This window comes from Balaenoptera physalus, assembly GCF_965194825.1.
Source record: "Balaenoptera physalus genome assembly, chromosome: 4".
NCBI classification, from domain to species: domain Eukaryota; kingdom Metazoa; phylum Chordata; class Mammalia; order Artiodactyla; family Balaenopteridae; genus Balaenoptera; species Balaenoptera physalus.
In genome coordinates, this window is record NC_138891.1 from 67,420,288 (window position 1) to 67,443,025 (window position 22,738).

General features: G+C 39.3%; 1 protein-coding gene across 8 annotated transcripts in view; it reads left to right on the forward strand.

The window, feature by feature from the left end:
* Positions 1–21,127, forward strand: part of LPP (LIM domain containing preferred translocation partner in lipoma) — a 692,297-nt gene extending 671,170 nt beyond the window's left edge. For all 8 annotated transcript variants that reach the window (XM_082461500.1, XM_082461502.1, XM_082461505.1 and 5 more), the window contains 2 exons: positions 4,212–4,332; positions 5,901–21,127. In XM_082461500.1, coding sequence (XP_082317626.1) covers positions 4,212–4,332; positions 5,901–6,029 — 250 coding nt within the window. In that variant the 3' untranslated portion in view covers positions 6,030–21,127. The remainder of the gene's footprint in view (positions 1–4,211; positions 4,333–5,900) is intronic.
* The last annotated feature ends 1,611 nt before the right edge of the window (positions 21,128–22,738 follow it).

The window sequence follows — 22,738 nt, forward strand, 5'->3', positions numbered from 1 at the left end:
TCCTTTCTTAGACTTACCCTAATCCAAGAAAGACTGATAGATATAATCAGAGCACACATGTTTCTGTTGCTGAAAAAGACTGATATGTTACACCCCTCAATTAAAACAGGAAATCAATTCTGACAAATGTAAGTTTATATCTATGCCATTTATCTTTCATTTCTAGGAGGGGAGAGCATAATTAGAGACTTGTGACTGGTGACATGTGTGTGGGTCTGAACACTCCAGGAAGGCAGACTTGAGCAACTGAAAGGGAAAAAGAATCTGAAACCCCCAATGCTCCCCATCACCGCTAATTCAGTGGCCAGTTAAAATACAAATTATTAAAAATAATGTTGTCTGCATGATTGGCAGGTATGCAGGGGGAGAAGCTTTTTGATCTTTTCTCCATTTCCCAAAGAAGAATAAAAGATACATTTTACAGAACTCCATTTCTGAGTCTTGAAAGGACTGGAATAAAAAGCAGCTACAAGTCCAACCCATTAGCCATGTCTTAGCCATGGACATTGCATGGCTAAGAAGAGTGGGCTGCAGAGAGGGGAATATAGCCTCCTTCTGCAGATTCTTGATCATTCTGAACAGATCTCCCATTTGTGAGCTTTTGGGAGATGTATTTCAATTCTGTTCTACCACATCTATGAAGAGCCCTCTATGTGCCAATTACTGTGCTTAGTGCTAAAGGAGAGAAATTGCATAGGTAGAAATACGTAGAGAGAAGCGCCTGTCTGCAAGGAGCTTGCCAGGACGAGGGGAGAGAATAAGTGCAGATTCTGTGTGATACCAGGCAGAAAAGACTGTAAAGGTGACGATGTGAGGCACAGGCAAGGGCTTGAGCTGTCAGACCCAGAAGATATTACTCAGCCCTGGGATCTGAGTAGGCTTCTGGAAGCAGAGTGTACTAAATGGGAAATGGAGATTCTTGGCAGAAGGAACAACTCAGGCAATAACAAAGGGCCCAGAGTGAAGAAAGGCTCTCTGCTTTCAAGAAAGATCCGCTTGGCTGAAACGAGAACAGCCTGCGAATAGAAGCTATGGTGAGATGCAGGAGGCCCAGGAGAAGGAATTTATCTCTCCTGCTTAGAAACCCTTCCTTTAAACTGGTGCTTCCCAAACTTCAGTGGGCTTACAAGTCACCTAGCGATCTTGTTAAATTGCAGATTTTAGTTCAGGAGGTCTGGGGTGGGAGTGCCTAAGATTCTGCCTTTCTGACAAGGTCCCAGGTGGTCTTGGACTGCACTCTGAGTAACAAGCTTCTGAAATGCTATTTTTAAAGCCTTGCTTGTGGGCCATCCCCTCCATAACTGCCATCAGTCAGGGTTGGCCCAAATCCTCCATCCTATTAGGCAGAAACTCTGTCCCATATGTCATTTCAGATGACTGCTCAAACTAGTTCCCTGGCAGACTGCCTGTATCGCACCCTCACCCCCAAAACACACACACACACACACACACACACACACACACACACACACAGATTTACTTTCCCATTTCACCTAAATGGCCATCTTTCAAGGCCCAACTCAATTATCATCTACTCTAAGAATCCTCCTCTGATCTCAAATGCTCCCTAAACCCATGTTTGAATTTATATCTCCTTCTCTATGTTTCATAGTTTTGTAAATTCACTATAGATAGCACTTTACATAGCCTGATTAGTAATAAAGAATACACACACACACGCGCGCGCACACACGCTATTTTACAGTAACCCCCTTAAATCATTTTTGCAATATGGTAGGATATGTATATATGTTAATAGAACAAATGCAGAAATATATAGAACTCCCTCACCAGTGTGACTGCTGGAGTCTGAGTTCATTTCTGTATTCCCAGTGCCAAGACAGTGAGCTCAGAAAAGCAGATTCATTTAACTGACCCTTTCACTGTGTTGAGTCTTTATTCCGCTATCTGTGTTTTCTTATCAGGGATGTTACATGCATCCATTTATTTGTTTAGTCAGCATCCATTTGTGGATTGCCAGAAATGTGCCAGGACCCAGTGATTAAGATCATCCCTCTCTGAGCTTTGGCTCCCATGGCTGTAAAGCAGAAATGATAAAAGTATTTCTTAATAATGTTTGCTATCAGTAAAAAATAAGGCCAAGTGTATAGAGTGCTTAACAAGGCTTGGCACAATAATAAGCACACAATTTTAACCATCAGAAGTGTTTTTATCAAATTAATTTTATTATTATTGTCTGCTTAGTGAGCTGAGCCTTGAAATAGACCACCTGGGATTTTTAACAATCCTCAAAATGCCGGCCAAGGAACATAGTGGGGACGGTGGAAACCACTGCCTGTCTCTTCACTTTGCCTTTTCCCATCATAGAAATGAGGCCAATTGGTAAGAAGAAATCATTACTCAGCAAGGATACAGTCTGTGCCTTTCCAAAGAGGAACCTTGAGATTGAACATAAAGGCCTAAGCAACATCTTTTCATGCGAAATGTGGCAAATACTTCATTCCATTAGATATTGCCTGACTTTCTACCTTCTGCACCAGTCACACTAGTTATTTCTAGAAACTCAGAAATAGAGCAAATCCTGTCCTTTGGAAGCTCACAGTTTTGAGGTCTCCAAAGATATGCAGATAATTACTGCTAAAATAGGCAATTTCAGTGAAAGATATTTTATCCTCAAGGAGTTAGTAATCCTACTTGGGGACATTGGGGAAGACTCACAGATAAAGTGATAGGCAAGACACACTTCTGACCTCACAGAGTTTACAGTCCCAGTGGGTTTGGGGAAGGAAATTTTGCAGCTGATTCCAGAAGGCTGCTTATTTCACTACTGATGACCCAGATTCAAAAATAATCAAGTAGTCCAAAGCAATTTTTTTTGCCACTGAGTATGAACTTCTTGCATAAAATACCAATTATAACAACTCTGATTACTGCCGCAATTGTACCATGATCCTCTAAATTTTTCTTTCATAGCAATCAATTGATCTGCTGCTTAATTCATATTTATTTAGATTGCAGCCATACAGATGCCTTTTGGGTGCTGCCAGGAAAATTAATATGTACATATAGAGTATAATGTATGTAAAGATGCTTTGACAACCATAAAGTGCTCTGCAAAGAGTTAGATTACTATCATTATTTCTTTTTAAGTCTCTCTACAAATAGATAAATTTTAACATCATTAATCTTAAAACCATTACGATGAAAAAACTGAGTTGCTCAGTCTTTCTTTTTTAATCTTTTCAGTTCTTATCCATTTCCGTTTCAAATCACGTCTCATTTCACACCTTCATAAATACCACACCTAATTTCCAGAAGATACAGGTGGGTGCACAGCCTATATTTGCAGCCTATTAATCTGTTATGAGAAAAAAAAAATGTTATGGCCATTGGTCATATTAAGGAATATTAAGAGATTAGGAAATATTAAATTCCTCACCAAGAGTTAACCTCAAAAACATACGTATATGTGCGTGTATGTATATATGTGTGTGTGTGTGTGTGTGTGTGTGTGTGTGTGTGTGTGTGTGTTGGGTGGGGTATTCATATACACATACCCTTTGGAAGTTCTAAAATCCTTTGAAGAATAGAGAACTGGACAGCTTTATAATTTTTTCTTTTTAAACAAAAGTTTAACACAACCAAAATATAAGAAGTGCAGATTTGGCCATAGGAAGTTTGGTATAAAGAGTATTTAAACTCACTAACCTCTGCTGCTTTGAAAAGATACGTATTTGAGGTTTCTTGTGTTCATTCCTAGAATTCAAGACACATTTCAAAGAAGAGGCTTAATAATTGGGAATGAGGCAAGGTTACCAACCTCAGGATACTTGGGTAGGGCCTGGGGAGCACATACAAAAGTATAGAAGCAGAAGTCAGAAACAAGTAGGGGCCTCCTTGCCTCTCTGGCTGACCTGCCCAAGCCCAGGGTTTGTGTTTGCGATCTATCCACAGGTGAATCCCACGCCACGGTAGCTCTTCATGCGGAAGCAGTTCACACACTCACGCCCCTACCTCACCAAATATCATGATATTTATCATCTAGAAGGACCTCAACAGTCACCAAGTGTAAGTCCCTTATTTTAAGCTGAGGAAGCACACTCAAGGAAAGTGACTTGCTCAAGGTCACACAAGACGGCAGACCAGGTGTCCTGGCTCTTGGTTTACACCTTTTCTTTTCACCTCCAAGTCTCATCTTTTTGCCATTGTCTATGCTCAGTATCTAACCAGAACTATCTCTCCATTTTCAGGAAGTTTGCCCCCCGCTGTTCTGTGTGCAAGGAGCCTATCATGCCAGCCCCCGGCCAGGAAGAGACCGTCCGGATTGTGGCTCTGGATCGCGATTTCCATGTTCACTGCTACCGGTGTGAGGTCTGTGGTCAGCGCCCCCTCACCCTGCCAGGCCCACTAGAGCCGGATTTTCATAAATATAGCAATGATTAAATCTGGGGGAGCCCCTAGTGCCTGTGTTCATAGGACTTGTGTTTTACAAGAGGCCTGTAATCCAGGCTGGAAGTGACAAGGGAAGCCTCTTGCCCAAGGGCCATGTCTTCATTTATACAGCAAAGGGCAGCAAGTCTTTCTCCTCTAATCTGGGTATGAAAAGGTATAAAAACATTCAGAGAATGATTTTAAAACATTTTCTTGTCCTCGTCCTATGACTTACCCGGAGCCCCTCTTTGAAAGCACTTTTCTTGTTTTCTAGCAGCGCTTCCGAGTGCAGCAGTTAGCATTAGCTGTCTGCGAGAGATAGTGTGAACCTCTTTATTACCACATCCTCATGAGATTGGCTCTTCTAGTCCCACGAGGAGATTTTCCCAAGACACAGGCTGGCGGGGCTGGCGGGGTGGCCCCTGCTCTCCAGGACTGCAGTCATGTCATTCACCGCCTGAGCTGTAACGACCACCTGTTTCATGCAGTGTCCTTTGTTTGGCCCTACATGCCTCTCCCTGGCCTTCACATGAGCAAAGAGAATAAAAGACTTGCAGCTTTTACACTAGGTTTTATGACTAAAGAGAAACAGCAGTGTCCTCTCCTCCGTGCTGTATCCTTTAGAAAGTACAGCAGGGGCTTCCCTGGTGGTGCAGTGGTTGAGATGCAGGGGACACGGGTTCGAGCCCTGGTCTGGGAAGATCCCACATGCCGCGGAGCAGCTGGGCCCGTGAGCCACAATTACTGAGCCTGCGCATCTGGAGCCTGTGCTCCGCAACAAGAGAGGCCGCGATAGTGAGAGGCCCGCGCACCGCAATGAAGAGTGGCCCCCGCTTGCCGCAACTAGAGAAAGCCCTCGCACAGAAACGAAGACCCAACACAGCCATAAAAATTAATTAATTAATTAATTTTTAAAAAAAAAAGTACATTAGGTCATTTCCCTCCAGCCCCCGCCCCCAAACCTTAAGGTTTTATTTTCTTTCTAAAGTTGGAATAAGTAAGTAGAGCCCGTTGGTGGCCTTTCTGCTTAGCAGGAGTCACTCTACAACTTAGCTTCTGCCCTGCAATTACCAGGAGATTCTGTCCCTGCACCTGTATATTACTTTTGAGAGATCCTTAAATTAATGATAAATGGCAAAGATGAATTAATGATTCGGGATCTCTTCTTGTTTTATTTTCTCTTGTGCTTGTTCTTGTTGTTTGGGTGAGGGGAGCAAAACTACTAGCTGGGAGCCTAGACCCTCAGGTTCTTCTTTTCCTGGACCTGTATTTCCCATTAAGTGATCTCAGGAGGCTCATTTCACTCTGTTCATATTGATGTCCCCAGTCTCTACTTAAGCTTAATGCGAGACCTACCATGTTATATCCTGCAGAAGGATTTGAAGGGGTTGGCGGTGTATGAAGAGGAAAGGTAGTAGTTGGCCTCATTATGGAAGCCTTGAATGGAAAGCAAAGGAATTTGTTACCATTTTCACTGATATCCTTTCCATCTGTCTTCCTTCTTCCAGGATTGTGGTGGTCTCCTGTCTGAAGGAGATAACCAAGGCTGCTACCCTTTGGATGGACACATCCTCTGCAAGACCTGCAACTCTGCCCGCATCAGGGTGTTGACCGCCAAGGCTAGCACTGACCTTTAAATCCAGTCACCTATTTAGCGGTTAGTCGGTGGCTCTGAGAAGGATGAAACACAAGAAAAATATAAGAAGAGAAATAGGAAAGGAGAGGAAAGGCAATCAAGCTATGGGATGGTCTCTACTTCATCCACTACTAACCTTTCTTTAGAAACACATAGAGTGTGAGATTTTTTAAAGTTCTTACCAAATACACATTTCACATTTAATCATGTAGGACCTTGATGGGCCTTTGTTCCCAAGGACTTGCACATTTTTGCACAGATTATACTCCATCCCATTCACTTCTGCATTCCTTTTACTTTTAATCCCTGTGTTTGTCTCACTTTTCATCTGGTTGAATGGCTTTTTTTAGTGTGGTATTTGCTGTCACACAGTTTTTCCTGGGTGAGTCTGCCAACTCACAGGTGCTTTTAGGCTTGAAGGCTCCATCCTATCGCTTCCACATTGCCAGTGAGCATAAAAGATAGCCATTCTTTTTCTGTGTATTGAAAAATAGATCTTTCTGTTGCTCTAAACTAGTCGTGTCCCTTGGGAAAAAAAAAATGCACAATTATATGTCAGGTTATAAAGAATTTAAGCTGTAAATTACATAGGTTAAAAGAAGCCCACATCGAATTTGCAACCATCCTAATTCAAAATCTATAATGACCAGTGTTTGGGACTCATTTGAAAACAGATACTGGTGAGAGAGAACCAAACTTCAATATTTTTCTAAAGAAATTACGGAGAGGGTATGCTGGATAAAGCATTTTGGGGTGATATTTGAAAAACTCATTATTACCCCAAAATGTTATCTTAAGACTTTCCTTTTCCATGCTACCTGGACATAATAATATGGACAAACTTGGTTTTCTCTAGAATATAACATTTCCAATACTGTTCCACTTTTCATGTCAGAAATATTGCCATTTTTTTTTATAATATCCAAACACAACTACCAAAATTGACTTTTTCTCTAGAGGAAAATAGCTATAAAGAGCAGTTTAGAATTTTTTTTTCCAGGCCCAGGTCCTTTTTGCCTGACAGTTGCAAATCAGGGCACATAAAATTGTGTTAGTTTTGTGTAGTTTACTTTAAAAAGACAGGAAAGCTTGAAAAGATTGTGAAACCACAGTTTCATTATTCTTATAATCCTTCTGCAACTCAAATTACATACTGCAGAAGACATTTTCATATCATCGATGTGACATTTACACCACACTTTCAAAGACAATCACTGAAAAAAAATTGCCTTTTTGAGCTAAAAATATGCAGAGTCTCTGCCTAGAATCTTTATTCAAACTCTTATTGGGCAGGGAAATGCTTGCTTGCCAGCTCCAGAACCACATCTACTTTATTGCGTTTTAACATGTTTCTTTTAAGGAAGGACACTTCTCTTAGTAGCAGGTTACCGTTTTGTAAACTAATTAAGTATTTTGGATTAAGATTAGTTAAAGCTTTCTTCAAATTTTCCACAAGTATATACTTTTAAATTATGAAGTATTTTAAATATACACAAAAGTATAAATAATAATATAATGAATCTCTGTGCCACCCAGTTTAAGAAATCAAATATAACAAATATAGTTACATTCCCCTGTATACCCTTCCCTGATTCCACAGATATTTTTTTCCTGATTAGAAAGTGATAAAGTTTTCTAGTCTGACTTTTGTTTTTAATTTTTAATTTTAACACTCAGAAATGAAAAATTGTTTGTGCATGTTTTGAATTGCAACCCAGGCCTCAAGAGTCCCAATTAAATTTATTTTACTTTAGTAGGAATAATCAATCATAAAGGTGGTTGATTTTTTTTTCTGTAAGAAATTCTTAAGCTTATAGCTCTTCTGAGTTAATCTGTGGCTCATTTGCTTTGGTCACCAAACGGTTTTGTTTTAGAACCACCACAGTTACAGCTTTTCAAAGGGTCCTTTGACCACTGTCCTTTCCTTACCTTGCTGCCCTTTTCCTTGATCTCACATTTCTCATAATGTGAAATACAAGGGGTCCACTTCGGGCAGCATGTGAATTTTAGGATACAATGGCAACTGTATCTCTGAATTTCTGTCTTCCAAATGAAAGGCCAGACCATGCAGATGATCTCAAAGAATACTGACTATTAGACAATTGAGGTGATAATGATAATATAATAATATAATCTGCTTGAATTGTTTCAGTAACTTGTTTTCTATGAAATACTTGGGGGGAAATTGTCTTTTGGTCAAAAGCAAAGAGCCCAGTTTATTGAGAGAGAGATTTTATCTCTTGAAGTGCAGTCCTATTAGTATGAATTTTGCCAAAGGAGGGAGAATTTATGAAATATTTATACTATAAAAATGCAATAACATTCTACTTGTTTGTTACATTTAAGTCCTTATGTAACTGAATGTTTACATGCCAAAAAAAAAAAAAAAAGGGTTATAAAAAAATGCTTTCACAGGCCACTCACTGTGGCATTGCCAGAATACTGCTTGCTTACAATCTTTATAGTGCATTTTTATCACATAACCTCAGAGTATCTTTACCAAAGATTTTTAAAGTAAATGTCTTTTTAATATAGACTTATCATACTTTTTTAATAATGAATGTGCACACCTACATATATAGACTATTTAGATTTAGATTTTTTTTTCTTTCACAAGGTATAATAAGGAAAGGATCCTAAAACATTTTATTTCAGGATTTCTTAAATATATGATTTATATTGCTTTCTTATCTTCTATTAATCATTTGGTGTCAGCAATGCCAAATCACTTTTTACTGTTTTAGCTACATGAAATTTTGCCTATAACAGAGATATAAGGATCTAGTACCTTAAGGATTATAATTCTACTGTCTTTTGATATATTGTCTTGATTGTTAATCATTTAAATACATAAATAATAGAAGAGAATCATAGAGTCTATAAGAGAAAGTTTGTAAAAATATACTAAAAATATGCTGGCTTTAAAAAAATTGTCAAGAACACAAATATTTGGTAATTTTATGTAACATGAGAGACATGGAAAAGGAAAAAGAAACCCACTATGTCTTGGGCTCTGCAGACCGTTTCACAATTAGATTTCTCCATTGCCTGGATCTCCAGCTCATGGCGACTCAGTGTGGAGTCTCATCTGCAAACAGATCGGCCTTTAAAACTCAAAAATAAGTCATGTGTCCCAGCAAAGTGCATCAAGACTTTGAGATCCTGAACATCTCTGCAGCTCAAAGATGTGGGTGCTTTTTTCTTTCATTAACAAATTGTTTCTGTAAGAGCAACTTCTCTGATCAAAATTACTTCATTGAGTGTATGCTGATTAATACAGTGGAGATATCAACACTAATAATTGTTTTCTCACTATGAAAGATTCTGCAGAGATGTTTGTGATGTTTCAAGCATATAAAACTCTCAAGTGTTTTATATTTGGGTCCCAGGGGGAAAAAAAGAGCATTTTACCATGGGGCTATAGTAGAGGGTTTATGGAATATAGACAGGCCTCTGAAAACACAGCTTCCAACAGTTTTCCTAGTTAGTAAAAATCCTATTAATGTGAACCAGCCAGGAGTAACAGTGTTATTTCTATTTGATATGGTTTGGGCTTCTCTTGTCAAATCTGTGTCGGCTGCCCCTTGATCCCTCCATTATCAAGTTTTGCAGGGTGTTGGGGAAGTTATGGCAGCTGCCAGGGAGATCAGGGAAACACTGATGTAACCTCACAGCCTCTCACCATTCCTCTTGGCTTGGAAAGGCTTTTTTTCCATATACATTTCTAGAAATATTGCTATTCTACCTTAGTATTTCACATTTGTAGTTTAAACAAGCGATTGTCCATCTGTTGCCTAGAGCTACAGTACATGTGTGTTATGAATGAAATATGACAGCATGTTCCATACCGTGCTTTAGCCATCTGTGGGAAACCAGGAGGCTGGAAAAGATATACCTCTGCAAAATGTGCCTCAAGTTCATTTCCTGAGATCGCTCTTTTGGTGCACTTTCATGGGAGACAATCAGAGAGCAACATGTATTTGTGCCTTATTTTTAAAGAATCTTTACACTACTATGAATGCTCCACTGAAGAGTCTGTCAGTCACTTAAATAACCATCCCCAAATCTCCAAGATGTACTCATCAAAAAGTCGAAATCCAGAGAAATCTGAACTCTTCATCTTAATGTATTCTAACAGTATTTCTGTTCTCGCCATCTCTTAGAAGTACCTTACAGATTCCTAAATTAGGTAAACATTCTTATGCCACAAGGTGATGTCTTGGGTGTTGTTAGTGACTAGGTGGTCTTACTTAGGGGTCTTACTCTCATTTTAGTTAGATAATGAAGACAGACTTCCACTTGAGCCTTTAACACCTATTCAGCATGTCCACTTTTTTTTTAACGGCCACAATTTTTTTGTTTGTTGTTTTTTTTTAATTTAATAGTGTACAGAACAAGTTGAGGATCTTGGTTCTGAGTCATTATTATGGTGCAGTCATGAACATTTCAGGTCAAGTTATTTCCTTGACAGATAACTTTTCTCATGAAGCTGTTGTTTAGTTCACTTATTATTTCAACCTTTAAAAAGTGATCTGATTAAAGCTGTTTGGCGTGGTGAGAGTTCTTCCTCTCTCTCTCTCTCCCCCGCCCCTTGTCTCCCTTCTTATTCCTTCCCATTCCTACTCATTAATGTTATCGTGCTTGGACTTTTCATAAATAAGTTAAATCAATGCATTACAATCCTTATGGAATTATGATCATATTAAGGGAAGAATTGTACTGCAAAATATATGTCATCCATAAATTCTTTCTTTAAAAGTACCTATTTTTCCAGATTGTGTTTATTCATAAAGTGAGGTGAGATAATAGAGTCTTTCAGTTTTATTTTAATGAGTTTTCATCAGGGACTCAGATCACAGAGTTCTTGGCAAATTCCTTTATGACTGGCCTACTTTTCTCAGCTATAGGCAAAGTGATCTTTCTAAGACTAGGTTGAGATTTTTTTTTTAATCCAAAGCATTTTGACCAACAAAACAATCATATTTTTAAGTGGTGGCATGTTATTTTAGATCAGTGAAACTTGAGAGTTTTCCTTATGGCAGGGGAAAGCTATTATCCTTCTGGAATTTTTAAACATATCAGCATTTTTCCCATGACAATAATATTAAACCCTAATACTTGAATCACAGTATTTTGCAGGGAGTAGGTCAGCAACAGAGTTTTTCCTGAAGCGCAGATTACAGACCTGTAGTCTGTTTATAAAAAGCAACCTGAGAAGAACAATCTGGGTCTTTCAGTAAAACATATTGTCTTAAAATGAGTCAGAGATTCTTTTGAACTCTGGCTAATACCGATCAAAACATGCCTTCTGTGTCCACTGTTTATAAATTTGTTTAGAAAAAGCTTATAATTCTAGGACTGTATTTCTATTTTTGGTTTCTGCCCTTACTTCTGTTTTCTACAAGTTGACCTTGATTTTCGTTTTTAGGAGGGTCACATATGAGGAAAGTAAAAGCATAACTAATACATACATAATTCAATACACAAATGAATTTGCCGAGAATTAATGATGGTCTCAGTGAATGTGTTGTTTTGATAAACAGGCAGAGGTTTTTGGGGGGGTTTTTTCGGTTTTTTTGGTGTTTTTTTTTTTTTTTTACCTGTCTCCAAGAAGAGAGGGATTTGGCGGGGAAGGAGGAATTTGAGAGAAGGGGCAGGTCACAATTTAAACAATAAGATTCTTGTACCGTGTAACTCAGAATTTTCATAGGGGTTTTAAGGATTGGCAATTGTAGTTTTTTAAACAAGTAAAATATTTATATTTCCAAGTTTATGAGGTGTTTAAAAATCACTCCGGCTAACAATGTATTTTTCCCTTGTCAGAAGAGAATTAAAATGGGAGCTGCTTCTCAGCCCCATGGCATGGCCATAACTACACAAGACTTTTATAATACATGTCATTTCATCCCTCTGTGAGAGGGCCATAGCTCGTTCTCTTTGTGACAGATGGCAATGCATATTCTTACATAGTCTTAGTTAAGCTGTACTACACCCTAAGCATCTCTGAAGGTTAGAGGTTTCTATTTTCACACATTCAATATTTCATCCCTTCCGATGTACTTACTTGGTGAGCACGGTAGGGAGGGGTTGTTTTGGTCTGTGGGTCTCTTGTTCAAATCCAGTCATCCACTTTCTGTAATGCCCTGCCTAAACAGCTATACTAGAATTGATTTGTACTGCTTTTCTCCTTTTTAGTTACAAGCACAGAAAACTAACTTTAGCTTACTAAGTTCAAAGAAGAAATATAAAATGGCATATTTTTCCTTCAATATAGAAAGGAAAGACACTTACTCCTTTACCTCTTTTATTTTCCTGGACCCTGTGCAAAAAGTTGTAGACTCTATAATTTTGTTATCCAACATGCGTGTGGCTTATTTTGTGGGAAGTTGTGTGGAAGATGCATTTTATTAAACTCATTGACTTTTCTCCCGTGAAGTTACAAAAAAAAAAATTACTAAAATCTTCGCTCTTTATTCCTGATTGTTACTTAATTTACAGCAGTTTCTAACCACACTAATAAATATCTCTTATCCTAGCCCTTGTTATAAGCACAGATTTTGTAGGATTCTACAAGCAAAATGTTATGTATACTAGAAAGATGAGGGAAACCATAGCTAATTCTTTTGTAATACTTTAAGATGGTTACATTAATCCTTCCCTACTGTGTGCTTGCTACTTTTTCCAGGATACTTATTCACTTATGGGCAAGAGAAAACATCATTCATCTAACTCTGTTAGACATTTACCTAATAGGCCCAAATAGAAGTCTTATTAAATGACCCACAAATGCAATCAACTTGGTACTGAACATAGCTTCTAAATTCAGTGTTCAACCCCAGGAATAGAATGATCTACCAAGACTGAGACAGGTTTCATTATGTCATCTTGTGTTCTACACCAGTGTAGAGGGCTATAGCTGACCCCAAGCCCCAGTGCTGTTCCTAGACAAATCATGTGTCCTTTAAGGATCTGAATCTCCCATTATTTTCCTGACAAGTCTCCATTTCACATCTTCTTAGAGCTGGCTAGTATGTAGTATTATTCATGGCAGTCCCTTCTACCACTGGGGCAGCTTTTTTCTACAAAAGTTCTTCCGTGTTAAACAAAACTCTGGCTCTGGAGCTATGCACAAGAAGTCTAATGTGTAATGTCTAAATCATTGCCTCTAGGTCAGATATCACTAACTCTTTCAACTTTTCCTCATTGATTGACATGGTATCAAGTCCAATCACCCTCTTGCTTCTCCTTTGAACAGTTGGACCCAACAGTATTTTCTAATTTTGTTTCAGTCCACTTGGTGAAATGTAGCCAGCACTTTGGGTCAGGCTAGGTAAAAACACTTTCTTCAGGGTTGAAAGGAAGTGGAATTGGAATCATCCAAAGGAAACTGATATTTGATGTGGAAACTTCCCCCAAGGACTCAGACCCAGGAGAGTGAAAGCTTGATGAGGATAGATCTCCCATGTGTGCAAAACAGTCCTCTTACACTATGTCCTTTACTGTTTTTGTTGTTACCAAAAAGGCAAAAGAGGAAGTGAGCTAGTTAGTATATATGTCATCCATAAGACTGCCACTTCTTGGTCAATGTTCATAAATTCTCTTCAACCCTTTCCCTTTGTTCTTGTCTCCTCAAGAATAAGACATTTCTTGTCCATGTTCCCATACTGAATACGCAAAAAGAGTCCTGGGCTCTTTATAGGTTCCACATAAATATTTCTGGCTGGTTGGGTTTTGAGATTTGCTTTCATTCTTCTGGGCTCAAATGTTAGTACCTATAGATGTTGCACTCTAGACCAAGTGAGCAGCTTCTCTACTTGATTAGTTAAGAACTACCCTTAGGAGTCCATGTTTTCTCTATACTTTTGTCTTTCTAACATCTTTACCCCTTACTCATCTCCTCAATGTAATAATCACTTTAAGAGAATCAGCCCCTAAGTAACTTCGATTGAAGCTAACTGCAGTAAAATCAAATAGGTTCAGTCTGCACTCCATAGGAAGGAATATAGCTTCAGGAAAAGTAATTCTCCCCAGTGGTATCAGTAAGGCTTCGTGGAAGAGTGAACTTTGTTAAGGAATCTTGGTTCATTGGCTTGATTTAGAAGTTTAGAGAAGAATACTGACGGCACCAGAAACAAAAGGAAAGCATAGGTTATGTTCAGAGAAGACCTTCTGCTTTAAGTATCACAGATTCTGCAATGTCCTTCACAGGAGAAAACGCTTCCAGATATTCAAGGTCAGTGAGAAGGGAAAAGCATAGAGCAAGATTGATTCAATTTGCTTTTTCATCTCTATGTAAATGTAAGATGGGATAAGTTGTCAAATTATAATCCAACCCATACAGTATCAACAGGAATCTTTTTTGATAACATACAAAATGTACATTTGCATTGGCTCATAGTTCTGTAATCCGCTCTTGCACCAAACACCCGTATCTTTTGAGCCCACAAGGCAATGAGCAGGACACCTCTATTTTCCTATTACTTCTAGGTCCACAATTGGAAAGGACTCCACATTCATCTATTCCACTTGGTGTTAAAATTCCCTTATAGATTTCTTGCTAAGTCATAATCCAGACTCTGCTTAAGCATCACCTGCATCAAGGAGCTCATTACTTCATAAGCCCTTCCATTTCCTCCATCATGCTTTGTTCCAAGCTCCCAGAACCAGCCTTTGGGGTTTAGGTGCTCCTTGGTGCCACACAAAATTAATCTTTAGTACATAATAAAATGTCACTTCCTCCCTCTGTTTTCCTTCCAAATATATTTTGCTTTCGGCAACACATTACTTTACAAAAAAATAAACTTTGATTTTTTTTTTTAGCTGAAGATTATGAAAACCTTTAAACATCCTTAAAAACAGTCTGACGGGTTTTCTAAGGGTTAGGTTTTAGAGTATGAGTTTGGGGTTGCTGTTTTTGCTTTCTTATTCAAAAGACAAACTGTTCTGACCGTTGTTACACAGCTTCATGCCTTCCCCCAGTAACTAACCCATGAAACCCTCTCCTGTTATTCATTCTGCTGATACTGACCTTAAAATGTTGGGAAATGTCAGCGTGTGGTCTCCACTTCTAACAAGGAAAATGTCAAAAGCAGAAAATACTGGTTCTATTGAAATGCATCACCTCTGGCCAGTTGTCCTGTGCGAAAGGAAGGAGGTTACATTATGTCATGGTTTTACATAGAAATGTATACCTTCTTTGCGTATTGTCCCGAGTTACTATTTAGTGTCAATACCATTCCTTGGTCTTTGGGAGGACAAGGTTTGCAGCCCTTCCACCCCAGCCTTAAATTCCAGAGTCTTATCGGCAGAACCTGTCATCAGGCTCCTGGGCAGGACTTGGAGGTGGCTTTCTGAGCTCTGAAATAATAATTCCTAAGAGAGCTTACAAACTGCTTTCACACATAAAACAGCCCTGGGAGGAAGGTTATTAATAGCCCTATCCTAGAAGAGAAAGCTGAGGCTCAGCACCGTTAAGTGACTTGCCAAAAGCGATAGAGCTGGTAAGTGGTAGATTTGGGGACATACCCAGGTCTTGCAAGTGCAGTGCTCTCTCCAGTGGCCGCTCTTAGGGCACAAAATACCTCAGAGCATGCTGTATGCTTCTCACAGACCACCGTGCCCCCTGTTTGAGGGCATCCAAGGAAATTCACATAGGTTACTCAGCTATCAGGTGGCAGAGCCATGTGGGTACTGTGGTGTTTGAGGTCATTTAGAGCTTGCATGCATTTTCTGTGTCATCTTGTGGGAAACTACTAGGTATTCTGATTGGCAGTGTGATGGAGCCGCTGAGGAAAGGCCACCGCTAAGAACAAGCACTGTGGCACTGAAGTACACTGCAGCAAATTTCCCCAGAGACCGTGGTTTACTTTACATTAACTGAAAAACTCTCTGGAACTGTGAGGTTCCGTTTATCAACCAAGACCATGTCATTTAGAATCCAGTGGCGTGCAGAAGTGACTTGACCCTTAGGACGATTCTCCTGTGGGCTACGATTTACACCCCACAGAGGCAGGAACTGCTGTAGGTAAACAATGCAAATTCTTCTCTCAGTTCACATTTATCGAGGCCCACCAAGTGTATGTCACAGCATCAGGCATTTCCGAGCCAGCCAACCGACCTTGACCTTGAAATGTCTGTGAACAAATGCTATGGGATTGACTGCCGTTCTGCGACTTGGCTTTTGCTATTTGATAGCCTGGGCTTACCCAGCTGTGGTCGTTTTGTGATTTGTGTGTACTTATCATGAGGCGTTTGGTACTATGTTGTTTCCAGCATACTTACTTGGAAGCCTGTGTGCATATTCTAGAACCTGCTGTAGGTGGCATTTCAGCAACTGGGCATGCCTTCTCTTGAGCTGCATCCCTCGGGAAGCTGTGCCTTTTGATGTGTGCTCTTGGGTTTTTAGTTCCTCCCATTTCTCATTATAGTTGTTTGGCTTTAAGTTAAAATCTGTTCACTGATTGAAAAATATCTTTCTTCATCTGAGTTAAATCTACTGCAGGGAACCTTTAAAATGAGCTTATCTAATAAGCTTTCTAGGCATTTTCCCTCCCTAGAGTCTGCCATCCATCAAGCTGGTCTCATCATCCCTCTGCTGAATTCCCTGGGATTAATGAGGGCCAAGTTAAATAACAAATGGCCTCTCACCCCTTTCCGGTCTTCACACCTGGGAAATACATGCGGGGCCGGCGGGGCCAGCAGACGAGTCTCCTCGGCTGAGACGGCAACATTTAGACACTGGAAAGGTGGCTGATCTTGCTGTGCGGTTTGATTAATGTGATGACTGATAGAGTGGAAAATGATTTCTCGTAGAATAACAGGTATAACCCTCACTACAGGAGTGGGTAGCAGAAGCTACTGAGAACTTTTCAGAATTATCTGGGTGAGTACGCCTGAGCCGAGACTCACTTGGGTAGAAATGGTGCTGTCTTATTAGAGGGAATAAAAGGACAGTGAAGCTGTGAATATGAAAAAGCAGCCCTTTAAAAAAATCAAGGGAGCCACAAACTCTGGTTTATCTTTACATAATGTAAAGGAAATTATGAATGTATTTTTTTCTTCCTCCACTGTACACAATATTGCCCCCCATACTTAGGGAAAATACAATTGTGTTGTCTTCAAAACGCTCATCCATGCACGTGCTTGCACACAGGCACGCTCTCTCTCACACACACACACGCACACACACACGCAGACATCTTCCAAGAAGGATGATCCTTCAAAAAGGGAATCTTCTTTTAAAACACTTGGATTTTTCAGGCCAAGAAACTAATAATTCCTAGACCTGACCCATTTTAGTGACTGCCAAAAAAGAAAAGAAAAAGCTATTTAAATTTTGTACTCATCCATTTATCTCTTAAAATATGCCAAAGCAATTTGAGGTGAGGGTGGAGACTAAGGTATTTATCTCTGCTGCTTGAGGCTCTCTTTATATTTCTACCTATTGGGAAAAGGGTAAGAACTATTCTTGGGCAATTATTATTTGATGCATTTGTGTTGCCACCTTGTATGATGCCTGCTTTGCTTCCTACCGAGGCATAAGAATGAGTTGTTTTTTTGACTCCTTTTCCCCTATCACGAGGGAGTACATATTAAAGCCTGAATGTCTTCCCTCACCAAATTATTTCACTCCATTTCTGAGCTAGTTTAGAAAGTGCACAAGGGGGAGAGCTAGCTTTTCCTGGATATATGTCTCCATTTTTCTTCTTTCTTGGGAGACAAATATAAAGGAAAAAAATCCAGTTTCTTTTCATCTCTCTTTCTCTTTGGGTGACAGTTGATGATCACTTAGTAATTATAAACCAGAAGTAGGCAAATAGCTTAGCCAGGTTATGATGTATCTGCCAACATGCTTCATTCCTTCAAACACAGACTTTGAGAGGAAAAGGGATTTTATCATTTAAATGCCAACAATAGGAATGGCCTCATATTTTAACTTTCAAACAGTAAAAGGTGAGTTGATATTTGGGCAGTGTTTGCATTTTACTAACCCTATATGCCTTCTGCTTAGTTTTTAGATGAATGTCATTACATTAACATATCAGGGCGAAATTGCCAAAAAGTGTTAAAGTGCCTTGGACCTTCCTCACTGGGTAGCAAGTTGAAACTGGGATAAACCGTGCCAGACTTCTTACTTAACTGAAATACCTGAACTGAGGTGTATCCTTGATAAAAGAGATTTAGGACCCTGGAAACTAAATCTTGTCACCCACCATTAGCTTCTAATTAACTAGTTGCAAAATCATTTTTAAATGACTTTCTTCCTTTTAGTGCCCATTTTTTCTCTTGGGAAAGCTGATGAGCAAATTATCCAAGAATTATTTCTTATTAAACAAAAAGTCAGAATATTTCCCCCCCAAAAATCTGAAGTAGTCTTCATTAATTTTCAGGAAACATATGAAAAAGCAAATGGAATTAAAGATGGCATCGATTGTCTGATTATTTAGCATGAATAAAATTATGTGATTTAATGTGCCTTCAGCGAAAATTTAAACTAAATGCAAAACTTTTAACAGCAGGATGCAGTATTGAACTTTTGCTTTGTTATCTATGCAATTAATTACTTTTTTTGTTTTGTTTTGCCTTTTAAACTTCACCTTTATCATTCTTTATCATTAGTTAAACAGATATGGGGCTGTCTCTTTCTCTACTGGGAATATGTGCAATTATGAGATGCACCCCCCAAAAAAGGAAGGGAAAACAAAGAACTTTCGGGTTGCAGATCTGTGCCATGAAGTAGACGTGACATGAAGATGCAGAGCCGGAGGATAGTAATTTTCTCTGAGCTGTACACACCAGCTTTTATTTCATGGCTTTGTCACAGGCTTTTCTCCTTCTGTGCTGTCACCTTTGAGAAAAAGATTGCACCTTCTCCAAGTCTGCCTTTTAACAGCTACAGTTGAGTTGGCAAGACTTCCCCAGCTCTGAATATAGCCATTTGCCGACTCCGGCCTCTTTGCGAGACTGACTCAAATCTGTGATCTTCTGTTCAGCATACACATCAGCAAAGTGAGAAGATGAGCACTAAATATAGGCTCTATTAACTTTACTTTTAGATTTACTGCCTTCAAAAAAGTGCCTATTCTGAGAAACATAGACGTTATTCCTACATATGTATGTACACACGGTACCCAGAGTCATACCGTGCAGCCTTCAAAAACATACCATCGAAAGGAGTAGGTGCTAAGATAAGGAAACCTTGCCAAATGAAAGTCCCTCGTTTCCAATATCCCCTCCCAAGTGGCACCGTGAAACAGGCTGCAAGCACATTCCCTGAGCATTCCTTGCTGATACAGCCACTTTATATTTTTATCCTACTGGGTGGTGGCATATTGCTGAGGTTTCCTGTATCTACATCAAGGGAATATATTATGCTTTATGGAATTGGAACATTTAGTCAGGAAAAAAATTGTTTAAGGGAATTAATGAGCCAGGGTCTGTATTAGGATATGTGTCATATGTGTGTTTTATAAACTAAGCATTGGTGAGCTTAGAATGTCAGCACATTGCTTCTCCTTTTATCTCTCGGGCTAACATCAGTGAAAACTAAAGAAAAGACTTGGCTCTGAGAATCGGAGGCTCAGGGGGCCAACGGCCCTTGCCAGATCCTTAGAGCATCTTTACTTTGACTCCTAAAAATAGTAGCCCATGTTATTTAATGGCTTTTGTTTCCATGGTTCTGTCACTGACATTATAACTGTAGATATTGTCGACGGAGCACCAGCTCAGCCTAGGAAGTTGGTTTCTTACCTAGGTGTGGCAACAGGAGAGGGTCTGGACAAATAGGACGAGGTAGACTATGCACGATTTTAGGAAAAGGGTTGAAGAGAGGACGTGCTTCCAAAAAAGATCTTTCTCAATGTGTCGTCTGACTCAACCAGCTGGCAAATTACACTTGCCAAGTCGCTCTCTTCCCTTCTAAGTCAGTTGGCTCCACGTTCACTTGATTCTGCCTCTGCTTTGGGAAGGCAGGATACCTCCATTTAGCCTTTCCCCAAGGAAGCTCTTGGCATCCACTTGGTCACAAAGTTGTCTCCTATGCCACCTAGTTTCACCAAATGGAAGTAAAGGGGGACAAGCAATAGAAGATGCTTCCCATGCCCTTGAAGTCAGCCACCATTCTGCTTTCCATCTAAGGGGCTCCACTACTTAAACTAGGGAGGAGGGCGGAACGGATCATGGTTTCATCATTTCCAGAGCGTGGACCACCCTTCCTTAGTTATCATTTTATGAGACCACTTGTCTTCTTGGAGAAAGTGATACTCTTCACTGAAACTGTCTACTCTTCCTGGTGATCTTCCGTTTTTACTTTATTCAGTTTCAACACTAGTCATTTTCTTTCATTTTTTTAGAGAATCAGATGTTAGTACTAGATAAGGGTTCAATCTCTGTGTGATGTCAAAAGGGGCATTGGGATACTACAGAGTTTTCCTCCTTGGAAACAAGGTGGACTGGGAAAGAGACAGCATGGCTTTGCTCCAGGTTTCAATCTGATTGTGACTATGAGAGAGTTTTATGTAATGTTAAATGGTATTTACAAGTAGACAGATCAAGGGAAAAGGGGGAAAAACCAGGTCTTCTCTGTGCTAAATGTGTCGAAGAACAAGAGCTTCCTTCTAACTAAATACAGTCATAGACCCACCATGATCAGCTGCGAGTCTGAATAACATTCTCTGACTTAGGGAAAGCCATACACACACACACAAAACGTATAGGGAATATGCCTTTTTTCACATGTATGATACTGACAGAGCCATGGTATTCCCAAAATACAGAGTTCTCTTTTTTATTCTTAGCAAATTGCATCTCTCCACTACATCATGAACCATCACTGACATATCCAAAATAGCCCTCATGGTTCCTTATGAAAATGAGATAAAACCTGTTATAAGCAAATGATTTGGGTTATTTTCTTTTGTTTTTATACATTACCAACTATATTAAATCATGTTTCTATTTACCTTCTATCAGTTTTTTCTATCAATTATGTTTTTCCAATGCTCTATAAGAATAAATACGAAAATCATATTCCTTTTTTTTCTGTAAAAGAATTGCAACTACTTTATTATATTTAGAAATCCAATAAAGTTATTACATGTACTTGCCTATGTGTGGAATTCTTTTTGAGTTGGATAATCCCTGTCTCCTTTCTTCTAACCTCTTTTACTGTGATTCATTTTTTACATCATTTGCTTTCCATATGGTCCTCTGAGAAAGGGAACGTCTCTCAAAGCAAATATGATGCCAAAAAGACAATGAAGGTACCCACTCTTCTCCACTGTTAGCACGGAAGATCTTAAGGTTAGATACGTTCAGGAATTACTTGACCACTTTGTCTTAAACTTTCAAGTAAAGAACTTTCCCCTTTTAAAGTTGGATCCAAATGAATCAGTTCCTGGGGTGGGGGGTGGCAAATGGAGAGTTCTTCACTCACATCACTAACGGCTGGCTGACTTTTCACACTTTTATTCCACCTGTTTTATGCATGCTTTTCCAATGCTGAGAATCTGCTCTGTGCTAGGCTCCTTGAGGGATACAGACATAAATAAAAATCAGACATAATTCCTGCTTTCAAGAAGTCTCTAGTAAAGCTGACAAATAACCATGGTAAGAAGACAGGAAGAATCAGACACTTGGGAGAGTATAACTCAGCATTTTCAAAACTTTTCATTATCATATCATTTTTAATAGGTCTGTGATCTGGAAGGATTTTTGCCCACATTTTATAGATGAATATGCTAAGAATGTGAGAAAGTTAACAATCCAAGATCACCATTCGTTCACTGAACAGTCATTTTTAACTTTTTAAACAGATCTACAAGAGAACCCAGTACCCTGACCCCTAGTCCAGTCTAAAACATAAGAGTGGCTAGAACTAGAGGGCACATGAAACTCCTTCCATGAAATTCAGAAATGGGTATCCCTTCTCCTTCCCACTTAGGCTTTGGGTTTTATCTCTCCAACCTCATGTTTCAGCCTACTAATGCTGAGGGGTCTGAGAGCTCCGCAAGAGGCCGCCAGTTTCAAAGGTACCAGACACAAGGTGTGTCTTTGAATTAACAAATGGCAGATACATCACTGGGGCTCGGCGTATTTGTAACTTCTTGCCAGAAAGCTGTAAACAGAGAAGGGCATGTAACATGTGAACTTGCCTTTCCTTTCCCTATTTTCCTCAAATTACTCACTTTATGTTCTTTGGCCCCCTTCTGCTTTGTGTTTTAACACTGCACATATATTTATTTGCCCCTATTCATCAAATGTGAGAGCTAGAAAGGGCAAATAGAGAGCATGTTCTCTGATTTTGTGAAGGAAATACTAGGTCCCAGAGAGAGGAAAGAATTTACCTAAGGTCACAATGTAATTTAATTACAAGGCTGGATCTTGTGTCCTGGCCTGACCCCGAGTCCTGTGCTATCATACTGACAGCTTTAATAATGTGGAAGAGAGTAGAAAAAGAGTTTTATATATAATCTCCATTTCTAGGAAGAAGAAAGACAATTTAAAAATGAACAAAAACTGAGAGGGCTTGGTGTCCATAGAGCATAACTAAAAGAAATTCTAAAAGACATATTTCAGGAAGAAAGAAAATAAACCAGGAAGGAATATCAGTGAGGCACAAGGAATGGCGAGCAGAGAGAATGGCAATCGTATAGTTCAATCTCAACCTGAGTTTATCCCCAGAATATAGAAGTAGTCGAACATTAGAAAATC